The sequence below is a fragment of the Amia ocellicauda genome, chromosome 17 (assembly GCF_036373705.1).
Source record: "Amia ocellicauda isolate fAmiCal2 chromosome 17, fAmiCal2.hap1, whole genome shotgun sequence".
Classification (NCBI taxonomy): Eukaryota; Metazoa; Chordata; class Actinopteri; order Amiiformes; family Amiidae; genus Amia; species Amia ocellicauda.
Window position 1 is genome coordinate 28,537,501 of NC_089866.1, and position 15,189 is coordinate 28,552,689.

At 38.3% G+C, this 15,189-nt stretch overlaps 1 protein-coding gene across 2 annotated transcripts in view; it reads left to right on the forward strand.

Moving 5' to 3' along the window:
* Window positions 1-15,189, forward strand: part of LOC136712303 (TBC1 domain family member 10A) — a 95,034-nt gene that overhangs the window by 57,937 nt on the left and 21,908 nt on the right. For both annotated transcript variants that reach the window (XR_010804815.1, XM_066688791.1), the window contains exons 3-6: window positions 6,221-6,328; window positions 11,371-11,477; window positions 13,077-13,191; window positions 14,782-14,847. Coding sequence is in view for 1 of the 2 variants with exons in the window: in XM_066688791.1 (XP_066544888.1) it covers window positions 6,221-6,328; window positions 11,371-11,477; window positions 13,077-13,191; window positions 14,782-14,847 (396 nt within the window). In the remaining variant the exon portion in view is untranslated. The remainder of the gene's footprint in view (window positions 1-6,220; window positions 6,329-11,370; window positions 11,478-13,076; window positions 13,192-14,781; window positions 14,848-15,189) is intronic.

Below are 15,189 nucleotides of genomic sequence, written 5' to 3' on the forward strand. Positions count from 1 at the left end.
TGATTCAAGCTGATAGAAGAGCAACTTTGACTGAAATAACCACTCGTTACAACCGAGGTATGCAGCAAAGCATTTGTGAAGCCACAACACGTACAACCTTGAGGCGGATGGGCTACAACAGCAGAAGACCCCACCGGGTACCACTCATCTCCACTACAAATAGGAAAAAGAGGCTACAATTTGCACAAGCTCACCAAAATTGGACAGTTGAAGACTGGAAAAATGTTGCCTGGTCTGATGAGTCTCGATTTCTGTTGAGACATTCAGATGGTCAGAATTTGGCGTAAACAGAATGAGAACATGGATCCATCATGCCTTGTTACCACTGTGCAGGCTGGTGGTGGTGGTGTAATGGTGTGGGGGATGTTTTCTTGGCACACTTTAGGCCCCTTAGTGCCAATTGGGCATCGTTTAAATGCCACGGCCTACCTGAGCATTGTTTCTGACCATGTCCATCCCTTTATGACCACCATGTACCCATCCTCTGATGGCTACTTCCAGCAGGATAATGCACCATGTCACAAAGGTCGAATCATTTCAAATTGGTTTCTTGAACATGACAATGAGTTCACTGTACTAAACTGGCCCCCACAGTCACCAGATCTCAACCCAATAGAGCATCTTTGGGATGTGGTGGAACGGGAGCTTCGTGCCCCGGATGTGCATCCCACAAATCTCCATCAACTGCAAGATGCTTTCCTTTCAATATGGGCCAACATTTCTAAAGAATGCTTTCAGCACCTTGTTGAATCAATGCCACGTAGAATTAAGGCAGTTCTGAAGGCGAAAGGGGGTCAAACACAGTATTAGTATGGTGTTCCTAATAATCCTTTAGGTGAGTGTATATACATACATACACAACAGTGACGTGAAAAACAGCTTTGGTAAAATCAGTAGAACAATTTATTAAACAACTAGAAGCGAGGCACAAGCCACAACTGTACACAGTTTAATTTGAACAAGTTGTCACATGAGCCATGCATTTTGTGTCTCAAGTATTGTTCTCATTGCATTTAAACCAGCCATTGATTCTATGTATTAGGTATTATTTACACGAGATTCTAGCACCAGCAAAATAATTTCAGATAAACAGGCCCAGTACACTGCTGTGATGATGTACAGGCTAAGGGCTGAACACTGAGTATAATACATAGGAGTTTTATTTACTGATAATAAAGGATTGTAACTCTAAAGCCTTTGGTGGCAGGTTTATTTTTAGACGTATGTGTATGGATTGTTTATATGATGTTAGGGTATCAGAAGGCCCTGTGTTTGTGTACCCCAAGGTCTGGATGTGCCTTGTGGCTCTGGCTACAGAACACAAATGAAGCCACCCTGATTGAGATCCTCAGCCTACAGTAATTTCAAATTTTAATAGAGAATTTTACATCAGACCCCAGCACAAAAAATGGAGGCCTAGTTCATTTTGGAGTGCAGATTCACTCTTTATAAACTTTGTCGTAATTTTTTAATTATTTTCACTTTCATTCTCACTGGTTTTCCCCCTCAAAATGGAGTCTGTCCATTTCAGTCACAGCTTCTATCTACATTGTTAGTCTAACCAGGGACACATTTGACCTAATTTTCTTTTTCTTTTTAATACGATTACATGTTTATCCTGTGATCACATGTGAACATGTGATCTCAAATTGTCTGTAATGTAATCAGGCTCTTTTGAATTGTGTGTATGATTTGTGCTGTGTTACAGTACAAAGGGGCAAGGCAACTGCCAATCAGTGTATTTTGTAGCTAAACAGTATGATTTAAAGTATTTAGTTTGCCAGCAATTAAATCAGTTTCTTTTGGTAATGCAAAGTCAGCTAGAGATTTTCTTTTTTTTTTGTTTTTTTTTTTTAAACGGTGCCAACTGGCACGGTCAGAGGGGAATCCAGAACCCAATTAACATTGCATTACCTTTCAGCAGAAACTCTCTGTCATTGGCTGTTGTACTATAAAAGGAGAAATCTCTTAAATTGTCATGTGCAACTTAGGCAGTTTCATATAATTCAGTCAGGGTTCTCTCCTAACTATAACACACTATACATTCAAATTATTCTCAGTGTTTTTTAGTTTTTAGGTCATGTGGTGCAAAAGTTGGAATGCCGTGGAAATAAAATAAATTTGCCTGTAATTGTTTTTATGACTGAAACGCCCATTTGTGAATTGTAATTTGGTTCTGTAATAGAAAGTGGGCGCTCAGTCCTGCATCCACCACAGTCAGACTCAACACTTCCCATTGGATGAGACTCCCATTTAGTTGTTTTTTGTTTTTGCATTCTAATGAATTCATATTTTTTCTATATGAACCTTGTTTGTTGTGGAACCAAACACAAATTGCAAACAAATAAATTATAAAACGGTTAAATAGTGTGAATCATGATTAACTTGTCACTGAAACTTTATCAAAATTTAAACTGTGATGTCGGGGGAAAATATTAAGACAATAAATGCACACTTGTTCATCCCTTAAAGTAAAAGACAAACAACAACCACAAATAAGCCAATTGCATGTTTAAAAATGCTCAAGAATTCTAGTGCAAAACAGTAAGGGTTCAAAAAAGTGTGGGTTCAAATCCCAAGTGGGGCGGTGCTGTTGTACTCTTGAGCAAGGTAAGGTACTTCACTTAGATTGCTCCAGTAAAATGCCCATCTGTATAAATGGGTACAAATGTAAGTCGCCCTAGATAAGAGCATCTGCTAAATGACTAATGTAATGTTTTTCTAAGGCAGAAGTGGACCTAGGATGTTTGCAATGCCAAGCACATTCTGTAGCGCGCTCTGGCTGTAGAGGCAACTGTGGTTGCAGTGAGACAGCTCTCGAGTCAGCACAAGGACTTGCCATTTCCTTTCTCTGTGTTTTTGAGTTTCCTTAATGACTGCCTTCCCCACCCATTTTCAGGATAAGAGACGTGCAGCCCTGCTCTGTGTGGTTGGCTGCGTGTCCACTGTCTGTGGTCTGGCTGGCTTGGACCTACACAGATTTATGTTGTGTTACAGAGTAGGCAGTGTTTGGACATTTCAAATACTGTTACCTATCAGAGTTCTTTGGCCTTTCTAACATTACTGTGCTTTTGAGTGTAAGTATTCATGCCACACCACAGTTTTATTTTCCTTCTCCAATATCATTAACATAATTTATGCATATTTTTTATAAGAATATTATTATTCCACAATTATTGTTTTGTCTTGCTAATGGCTTGTAGTGTATTGACAGTATAAGGAATCATGAATAAGCTAACTAGAGCAGAGTCATCAGTTTTGATGAACAGTAGAGAACCTGAATAAATAAAATAAATCAATCTAAAACCAAATACAATATGCCTCTGTTCTCTCTGGCTTTTATGTTATCGGACACCTGCCATTTCTGCTATTTATCTGTGTTCATTCAGAACGAAGTTTCTCTGCAGTGCAGCCACCAAGTTTCGTGTTGCATTGGGATTATCACCTAGCCTGAATGGTTTTAGTTTAGTTTAGTTTGTCTCCAGGGTCACTGGCACCCCATCAGACAGGACCGGATTTTAAGGTTACCTAAATGGAAAAACGCGAACTTATAAATCAGCCATCAGTTATATTGTTGCTTAACTGAATACTCGTAATTAAGCACCAATACTTATCTCTGTATAGGTATTATTAATGCCAAATGCTCTTTTGGGAATCCTTTTTGTATGCAATAGCCAGATTTGATTAAAAGATTCAATTTTCTCTTTCCCTACTTTGTATTGCTTCTACCCTTCATTGCAGCATGATTCTTTGTAAGACATGTTGAAACTGTTCTTCCTATTTCAAAACAAACTGAAGGAGTAGTAAAAAACAAAAACTGAGTGCCACATAAGGTGGTGTTTGACTATCTTCATGTAAAATAAAAAGAAACGACAATCTAATTGGAATTTTCAAGTAATTGAATAGCGTCTCATTTTTTGTTTAGTTTTAAAAGGGTCTTTTAGGAAAAAATGTTGTTAGTAACACTTACTGAAAAGGGCTTTGAATTACAAATGCACCATTAGCTAAACATGACTCCCATGGCCTTGTGATGTACAAGTTCCAGAGTTTATTAGATTTATGTTATGAAAAGCCTGTCTGTTTTCCCCCCAGTGTTTCCTGAATCTCTTGTTTTAAATAGACAGACCAAATACCATCAGGTAATAATTAATGTGGTCTCTCTGTGTTCCTCATGGTTGGCTGTGTCTAAATGGTTTGTGAAACTGCTGAAAACGTGTTTTTGACATTTCCAAAAAAGAATCCACTTCCACTTTTTGGTTTTAAATTAATGTAATGTTTTACAAGGTCACCATGATCTAGACTGTTTTGCTTGTGAACTCTGGTTATTCTGTTGTGGGCCACATAACTGAGGGCAGTTCATTTCAGAAACAGTGGAACAAAGACTAGCTTATGTAAATTGGCTGACCTGATTTTATGTTCACTTAGATTTAAAGGTTAAAAAAAGAAAAATCCAATATAATTGCCCCTAGTACATGTTTAGTCATTTAGTTTTAAAGCCTGACAAAATAATAATTTACTTGGACAAATATGGGCAGCAGTAAAATTGAAAACCTGATGAAATTCTACAATTAATATAAGAGAATGTCTTTCTCTCAGATTTTAGTCTACATTTGGGTTAACAATAAACCCCTTATAAGGTTTAGATGAACTCAGTCATATCTAAACTAAGGTTCATTTCCTTCAAGATGGGACTTACCTCTTTAGCTGCTCTTGAGTCAAGCAAGACCCCCTATTTTTAAGTGTAACCACATTTAATCACTTTGTTCAAAATAGTGTCCAACTATAGTGATGTGCACATTTTAATTTTAAAATCACTGACTGCAGTTCAAGTACTCTTACACTTATATTAAGTTACATCTTTCCCCATTACTAACCCTGCAACAGCTGAGCTTTTGACAATCAGATTGTAATCTGTTGAGATGCAATAAACAGGATGACAGATTTAAGTCCTAATGAACGTGAAAATAACTATCATTTATATTGATTTTTACTTTTTAAAATTGTATTTTTTTCCTTTGTCTTTTATACCCTCCCAGTTTACAATCTCTAATTGTTAATGAACATCATGACTGCTGTGCTTAGTGAAAGATGTATGCTGTTAAGATAGTGGCTTTTGTTTTAAACTGCACTTGAACTCACAATGCAAACACTAGATGGCTGATGCTGCTCTCATTAATTACACTATCAATACACCTGGAATACACCTTGTTGTGTAATGCACTTTGCTGCAGAGGGCGTGTGGATAATACTTGTTACTTTTAACTGTACAGTCTTCAACTGCTGCTTTAAAAATACAAACGAAGGGTCTTTTCAGTTCCTGTCTCCCTGAAAACAGTGTTATGGTAAGCATCACAGTCGTCTTTCCCCCACAAAAGAGAGGGACAACTATATTAAGCAGATGGCACAATCCCAGATCACATCATTTCCTCTTTGTGTCTTGTCCCCAAACCCTGGAGATGAAAACCACAGTTTCTAGGGAGTAGCCGAACAAAGTGAAGCTTTTGTACAGAGAGGCCACCTCCTTTTTTCTTCCGTTTTTTTTGGTGTCAGGCTGCAGGGTTTTTTCCACAAAAGAATGCATGATATCACTTCCCATAGAAGAACAAAAAACTGGTTCCTGAACTAAAGTATACAAGCCGGCATGTTGTAGCAACTGAGTCAAACTGTTAGATATGCTTAATGTATTCAAAACACATTTCCATCAGATACATTTTCACCTCAAAAAATAGAAAAATACAAAAAACATGCACAACATTGCAGTTATAAAATCATAGTGTAACCTCACAAATAAGGGACACCAAGCAGAGATTTTAAACCTCTCTTTAGTCTTTAGACATTTGAAATGTCTTTCCTTTTACAAGGAATTAACTTCTTAGTACTTGTGTTTCTTTGAAGGGATAACTGTGGTTCATGGTATATATCCCAGTAGGGTTGGAGTGTGATTTTTTTCAGTTTAGCTGTACATCTGTCCATCTATAATCCAAAGCCTACAAGTGTGGTTGTTCTAGCTGTGTGTACATGTGTTTGAGCATGTGCATGCACAATTTTGTGTGTGTGGATATCTGTGTGAGTGCGTGTGTGTTTGTCCTAGTGTCCCAGGGGATACTTGTAGCTGAAGTGAGTTCTGTTTGTTTGTTTGTATTCCAGATAGTGAATGCGCTCTAGCTGATATTTAAGTTTGTGTGTTTCATCTGTGTGTTTGTATGTGACTCTCTTCCAGGTGAAGCTGCGCTGTCAGAAGGGAATTCCCCCGTCACTGCGTGGCCGGGCCTGGCTCTACCTCTCCGGGGGGAAAGTGAAAAGGGAGCAGAATGTGGGCAAGTTCCAGGTCAGAGTCTGCTGCCATCTGGCCCATTCTCTCTGTCCATTTGTATCTCTCTTCTTTAGTCTATTTTACTATATTTGTCTCTCTTTTTCTCTTAGTCACATTCTCAATGCGATTGAAATTACCATTCCAAATAAGTATTTTACTGGCAGGACTAAATTCATTGCTGCTTTTCCAAAGCATTTAAAAATGCCATACATGGCAAATCATTGTACAGTAATGCAGACAGGTAAGCCCTCTCTCTGTCTGCCACTTAGCAGAATACCCGTGTCATTGACGAAAGCTTCCTTTCCTAAGCTGACTCTCTTGTGGCACTGCACCACTTTGCATACAAATGTCCTGAGCAAGTGCGACATTCAGGCAGTAAGCTAATATTTGCAGATTGCGTCAGGTAATTTCTGAAATTAGGGAATTGCAGCCCTGGTTATGTTGTTTTTTTAATTTGAGACATCCATTGAATCTCAGCCAGGTCATCTTCATTAGTGATCCCATTGCACATAGCCCTGCCATGATGATGATGATGATGATAATAATAATAATAATAATCAGCCCTCTGAAACAGCTGGGCTTCTCACTACACTTATGTGGCTATGGCATAAATATCAGCCTTCTATATTACATGAATATCTGTGATAGGTCCTGTGCAAGACCCGATCCTCACGATTCTACATGCATCAAAGCGCCTAGTAGAAGAAAATTGTATGCAATCAATGGGGGTCGCCCCTGTAGCTCCTGGAAACAAAGGCATATACATTGAGCCTTCACAATATAGCCCCCCATTGTAGTCTATGGAACTACCGCAAATCCCTGCTAGAGGCATAAAAACACTGCTTTATCATATGCTTTCCTGGTCCCCCAGAAGCTGGCATTCACTTGCTTCAGCCTTACATTTCGCAGCTTCCATGTGCACAAAGGGCATGCTTTAGCCCACGGGCTCCGCGTTTCCAGAAGCCGCACTTTTCACTTGCTTTAGTCTTATTCTCTCAGTTTCGTATACAGCGCTGCATTTGTTGGCTTCATTTGATCCCATGGAGAGGCACATTAATAGGCTACATTTTAAACATGTGATGTCTTGTCTTGAAGGACCCTTTATTTATATATTTCTGTATTTATTTCTGTATGTAATATATTTAAAACAACGTAATAGAATGAGGACAGGTTCATGTAGCCTGTATTGCGCTCTGTATGGAAACTAGGTGCTGCCTACAGAAGCCGCAATACACCTGCTTCAGTCTTATTTCTCTCAGCTCTCAGGGTCCGCACACTGCACGTTTTAACCCTCTGGCTCCGCACCTCCAGAAGCCAATATGCCCTTGTTTAAGCCTTATATCTCGCATCTTCCAGGTCCCGCATTTGTCGCCTTTTAATCCCATGGAGAGGCCAATGGATAGGCTACATTTTAAACGTGATGTCTTGAAGGAGCCTTTATTTATACATGTGTGTATTTATGTATGTACAGTGAGGGGAAAAAAGTATTTGATCCCCTGCTGATTTTGTACGTTTGCCCACTGACAAAGAAATTATCAGTCTATTATTTTAATGCTAGGTGTATTTTAACAGTGAGAGACAGAATAACAACAAAAAAATCCAGAAAAACGCATTTCAAAAAAGTTATACATTGATTTGCATGTTAATGAGGGAAATAAGTATTTGACCCCTTCGACTTAGTACTTGGTGGCAAAACCCTTGTTGGCAATCGCAGAGGTCAGGTTTCTTGTAGTTGGCCACCAGGTTTGCACACATCTCAGGAGGGATTTTGTCCCACTCCTTTGCAGATCCTGTCCAAGTCATTAAGGTTTTGAGGCTGACGTTTAGCAACTCGAACCTTCAGCTCCCTCCACAGATCTTCTATGGGATTAAGGTCTGGAGACTGGCTAGGCCACTCCAGGACCTTAATGTGCTTCTTCTTGAGCCACTCCTTTGTTGCCTTGGCTGTGTGTTTTGGGTCATTGTCATGCTGGAATACAATGCCCTGGCTGAGGGAAGGAGGTTCTCACCCAAGATTTGACGGTACATGGCCCCATCCATCGTCCCTTTGATGCGGTGCAGTTGTCCTGTCCCCTTAGCAGAAGAACACCCCCAAAGCATATTGTTTCCACCTCCATGTTTGACGGTGGGGATGGTGTTCTTGGGGTCATAGGCAGCATTCCTCCTCCTCCAAACACGGCGAGTTGAGTTGATGCCAAAGAGCTTGATTTTGGTCTCATCTGACCACAACACTTTCACCCAGTTCTCCTCTGAATCATTCAGATGTTCATTGGCAAACTTCAGACGGCCCTGTACATGTGCTTTCTTGAGCAGGGGGACCTTGCGGGCGCTGCAGGATTTCAGTCCTTTACGGCGTAGTGTGTTACCAATTGTTTTCTTGGTGACTATGGTCCCAGCTGCCTTGAGATCATTAACAAGATCCTCCCGTGTAGTTCTGGGCTGATTCCTCACCGTTCTCATGATCATTGAAACTCCACGAGGTGAGATCTTGCATGGAGCCCCAGACCGAGGGAGACTGACCGTTATTTTGTGTTTCTTCGATTTGCGAATAATCGCACCAACTGTTGTCACCTTCTCACCAAGCTGCTTGGTGATGGTCTTGTAGCCCATTCCAGCCTTGTGTAGGTCTACAATCTTGTCCCTGACATCCTTGGACAGCTCTTTGGTCTTGGCCATGGTGGAGAGTTTGGAATCTGATTGATTGATTGCTTCTGTGGACAGGTGTCTTTTATACAGGTAACGAGCTGAGATTAGGAGCACTGCCTTAAAGAGAGTGCTCCTAATCTCAGCTCGTTACCTGTATAAAAGACACCTGGGATCTTGCTGATTGATAGGGGATCAAATACTTATTTCACTCATTAACATGCAAATCAATTTATAACTTTTTTGAAATGCGTTTTTTTGGATTTCTTTGTTGTTATTCTGTCTCTCACTGTTAAAATACACCTACCATTAAAATTATAGACTGATCATTTCTTTGTCAGTGGGCAAATGTACAAAGTCAGCAGGGGATCAAATACTTTTTTCCCTCACTGTATGTATATGTAATGTATTTAAGACATCTTAATGTCCGCACTTAATGTCAGCAGTGGCTAGTAATGGCCCCTGCCCTCCACCCCTCCCGTCTGCACGTCCCTGTTTTCCATCCAAATTCTAGCATTGATGCCCTATTGTGTCTTTCAAGGGTATATAAATAATACTATAATTATGCAAGTCCAATATTCTGCATCAGGCATTGTTTCCATGACAACAACAAGTTGCATTGTCCATATGCGTGATGACAATGGCCTGGTTTTTGGGTTGGAACTGCAGAACAGTCGGAGCGAGAGATGCAGACACATGCAGCTATTCCAATATTGCTAGCCTATATCAATAACATTAAATTTAATACATACATAATATAATTGGGTGAGGTGAAATGGATTCATACATAGCTATATAGATATATAGACATTTATCGTTACATTGAGAGAGAACCTCTACTATGTTGTAAAGGGTTAATCTAACAGTGGGGGAGCACTACTTAGTTAGTTATTCATGTAATTATTGGTTTTTAATTCTCCAGTTGTGTAATTATTGGTATTTTAAAAATAACTTTCTGAGGTGTTCTATCTTTGTGAAAGGTCCAAAATATGGGCTACCATTTAAATTACTACATAGCCTTTGTATCTGTCCTCGTTGCAATTGTGCCCCTTCCAGAGTCCATTGTAAAGCTGCCGCTGATTCGTCCATCGTTGGATTTGAATGTTTGTTATGATTTTTTTTGCCAAGTCCAGTACTGAATGTATGAATATAGTACTGTTGTCATTCATTTATGCATCAGATACTGAATGTACACCTGCATTGATGTTGCTAAAACCCACTTTAGTCTATGAAGGATTTGAATAATTCTGGCGACAGCTGTACCTGTAGTTAGTTTACTATAGATCTAACCTTTTTCTTCTTTTCTGCTAACATAAGTTTATGAATTGAAATGCAGGAACACACGTGGACACTTTGGATAAAGTACCAAAAGTAAAATGATTGACAGCAATTTATACTATACAACCCACACAAAAATATCGAATAGCTTTACCATTAAAAAAATATATATATTTTTTGTAAAAACAAGTTTATAGATTAACCTTATAAAACAATAGTTTGAGAGAGAAAACAACACCTATATTTATTTCCTTAAATTTAGTTTTTAGCAGATTGCATACTGATTTAAAATGTAACATTATTACCACAAAAATACAACATTTCTGATTTAAAAAACATAAAAAAAACTGAAATGGAACAATAAATATGCCTCAGGCTGCCACTGAATAAGCAAGATAAACTAAAATACCAAGATAAAATAAATAATACAAGATCAAATAAAATATAAGTGATCGATACTTTGATTACTACAAAATGTACTACAAAATTCAGAGTGTGATGTACTGTACCTTGCTGTCTTGAACCCAATGTGCAACAGAAATTCTGAGACTTTGCTGATTAAAAGGCTGTCGCTAAATTTTATACTGTAGCTAAAGTGGCAAGGGATATTCTAAGATAAATCATATTTCCTGAAATGTTAGGTTTGACATAAATACTAACCATGGAAATAATTTATACGTGCCCCAATGGCATGACGCCACTGGACATGGACCTAGTCCTCCAGAAGAAAACCTCAAACGGAAACTGTAAGCTGACTGGGGAGCCCCAAAAACCTATGGGACAATTAAAAGCACCATTCAAAAAATGATAAATCGGGAGAGTGAACTCAGCAGCTGCTGACCCAGATAAGCACACCTGACTTAAAATCGGGAATGTGGTCTGACATCACATTCAATAATGGGCATACAGGTGAGTCAATGAAGAATGTGAAATGTAATTTCCATTGGATTTTGAAATGTACCAGGAACATCTTTCTTTGAATATCCATGAATTCCCAAGTTGCCCTTCTTGACAATAAGAAACAAAATACTGGACAATTGTATACTCTCTTTGAATGTGCCTCTCCATCATTTGGAAATTGATGCAGTGGATGAGTGTTGATGGTTGAGTGAACCAAGGTTTGTTCTGGTTCACAGGAACTGGACAGTCAGGTGGGAGACCCCAAGTGGTTGGATGTAATTGAAAAGGATCTTCACAGGCAGTTCCCCTTCCACGAGATGTTTGTGTCACGGGGGGGTCATGGGTGAGTGCTACTAACACACGCCAACACAGAACTGCACCTGCAAACCACTCAATCCTCATGTAGTTTGTATCTCCAACAATTCCCTTTCTGAGTACCCTGACAAATATTTAATGTCCTGTGCAGAAAGCATCCCAAAGGTATATGTTATCCATATATTTGCAATATTCAAAATAAATGTTTATTGCAATATATATTTGTCAGTATATTAATGAAAATAAAGATATATTTCTGCAGGATCTATGGTGTGTTTTTTTTAAAAGGAGTCCATTATCTCTGCAGGCACAGAAATGTTGTAATTCAGGGAGCAGATAGAACCCTCACCAAAAATATTGTCCTGTCTCCTAGTCTTATTTTTTTTGCCTTTAAAATGTTGTTCTGTATTTTAATTTCCTACAGTTAGGGCTGTGCCAGTGACAATTTTTTTGGTATTGATATGCCGTTGAATAATTTACCGCGGTGGCCAAAGACTCTTCAGATTCACTTTACTGTTCTGTTTTGTTGTTCAATCAAACATCAGAACTACATAGATAACAAATTAAAGTAATATTAACAAATACACACAACAGAATAAAGATTTAAAAGAAAATGATTTGACCCAATATCAAATTGGTTTTATAAAGTGTTATAAAGTTGCTGACTTTATAAAAGGCGAATTTCTAATACACTTTTTAGATCAATGTGTAAATGATTGGCTGCAATGTTTTACAAACCTGCTTTTATTTATGTTGTGCATGGAGGTTCTGTGCTGGATGATCGTGTCCGATGTTTATCTATTTGTTTAAGAAAACATTCTTCAATGGCACATTATCAAAGAGTCCTATCATAATAAGGAGTCACACTTAGAATGACAGTTTATTCTCACAGCACTTGCTCATGGAATGACTGTAATTTCACATCTCAGTTAGTTTATTGAAAGAAAAGCTGTACCCATATATTTTTCAGTGTGTTGAATAATAAGAAGTAGCCCCATGTAGTTATTGTCTGAAACTCGATGTTTTAGAAAATGCTAACATTAGAGGGTTATGCAAGGATTTATTACACTATTAGAAGAAGAAAATGTTGCTTGGTAACTGTACAGACTGCCAACACTGGCCCTAAAGAATGACTGACGGGTGTCTTGTGCTCCTGCGAATAAAAGAGTTTGAGACACTTTTGCTCCCCACAATTGAAAGCACCAGGTTGACTGCAGCTACACCAGCATCTTCAAAGAGGTTTGTTGTTATGGAAATGTGTTGATGCTACAGCTGTGAACAACCTTACAGACAACTATTCCAGTATCTCACACCACAAATTGTTTTATTTCTAGCGCAGCTCCAGGTTATTAAACACAGCTTTATGGCTTTATATTAAAAACATATATAATAATAGATATAGATATATATTTTTTTATCGCTGGTATCGACAAATTATTTTCACAGCGGTGAGGTGGTAACCTTTTTTCCAGCACAGCGCTATTTACATCTCCCATTGATATTCCAACCTTAAAATATTTTCATATGATTTGAGTGGGTGTTGTTCTGTCGTTCCTTATATGTTTCATGACAAAAGTAAAGCTTATAGTAACTAGCCCTTGTCTGTCTGTCCCATCTGTCTGTACAGGCAGCAGGACCTGTACCGTGTGCTGAAGGCCTACACTCTGTACCGCCCAGAGGAGGGGTACTGCCAGGCCCAGGCACCCATCGCTGCAGTCCTGCTCATGCACATGCCAGCTGAGGTGAGGTTACCAGTGCGCAGCACCATATCTGGAGTCTTCATTGCAGTAATTGAAGTCATGATGCCTAGACTAACATTAGCAAATCCCTCTGTATATCAATAGGTACACCTATAAAGTACAGTATAACAATAAAATGACTTAAGAATAATTTTTTCTGATATTGTACTTTGTTTAAGATGTTTGTGTATCTCAAATCATAAACCAGCAATGTATTAGTTTTAAAATTTGATTTAATTTTCACGTTTCTCTTCTTCTACATGCAGTTTTATATTTTGCTCTTTAGTGAAAAGGTGCAGTTGTTACACAAATACTGTGCAGATTTAAACCAGATTCATTATTAATACATTATTCATTTATAATACATGGATATCATTCATACTTGAGTGAGAGAAGAAGAAAAATGTGGGGGGAAAAACAATGAAAAGCCCTAAAGCCCTAAACAAAATAACACCAAATGGCCAAAATAAACTAGAAAGTTCACAGTAGGAACATGATTTAGGTGTAGTAGGCTACTCATCGTTAACATCTAGACCTATCTAGACCGCACCCCCATCAGGTGTCAGTGTTTACCGGGGGTAAGTTGACTTGTTGTCAGCAGGGGGTGTTGCTGCTGAACTGCACAGGCACCCCCGTTTAAGAAGTCCAATCCCAAAAAATCTGCCAAGTCCCACACCCCCCAATGTTTAAATAAATGAAGAAGTTGGTATAGGTTTATTAATGTTGTTTTTTTATGCAGAATTAGTTTTAGATTAAAAATAAAACTTTACATTTTAAGTTTAAAGGGTTTGATTAGATCAAGTGGTCAGCAGCACAGTTTAAATGAAAACAGTTTGTCCCAGAACGAGACCATATCTGAAATAACACATACCAGATTTAATAAATGGATTTTGAAAGTCTTGTTAGAAGAGAAACCAAATTAAAAAAAAAAATCTGTAGCCGTCTATATCCCTTTCCAACTGTAATAAATATAACTTTTTACAGTTCTTTCTTTCATACTAATCGCCTTGAATAAATGCTTTATTACATAATTACATTAATAATAATAATCCCAAGGCTCAAATGTGAATATATACATATTACACACACATACACACATATGGAGGCTCTTCTGTTTTAGTAGTTATAATAAGAATTAAATTGACCCTGGTTGTTACTATGCAAATGCTGTCCACAAGTTTAATATACCTAACCTTTTCCTGATTTTAATTTCTGTTTACATAATTCCAGTTATGTTTTTTTTTTTTTTTTTTTTCTTTACAAACAAAATATCTTCCATTGAATCTACATCAAAATTTTAGGTTGTGTGCACAAGAGTAATGTTTGACATATTTCAAAGTCATTTTTTTTAACTAAGTACGGAATAGTAGAATGTTTTGTCTTCATCTTGTTGTACCCTTACTTGAAACTTTCTGTGCCAGAGTATAGTTGTAGTTTGGAAGGAAGTTACATTACATTGAAAATCAGTTGTACAAAAACATGTTTTCCCTTTTGTTTTCACTTTGCATTCCCAAGCTGCAGGCTGTAACAGAGTAGTTGCTACAAACACAGCTGTATTAAGTTGGTTGTTTTTGATTTTGTCCCTTGATACAGGATGCATTCTGGGGCTTGGTACAAATCTGTGAGAAGTACTTGCCTGGATACTACAGTGCTGGTCTGGTAAGTCCCAGAAGAACCTTTCCAGTCAGTCATCAGGACAAAACAGTGAGGTGAAGATATGAAACAGCACTCTTACATTGAGGAAATCAGTCTTAAAAAAATGTTATAAACATAAGACAGTCAGTCAGAAATGCTGGAATCTCCACATAAAGCACTAGAGTTGGGCGAAATAATGGCCAGTCTGTCTGTCGATGGCTGGCCTTCTCCAGTTTAACAGCAAACAGAAGGAAAGACTGAGTCTCAGCATGCCAGAGGAAGTGGAGAAGCTCATGGGCGAACCATAGAGCTATTACTGCAAGTGTGTGAGAGTGAGAAATGAAAGAGAGGCAGGGAGTGTGCCAG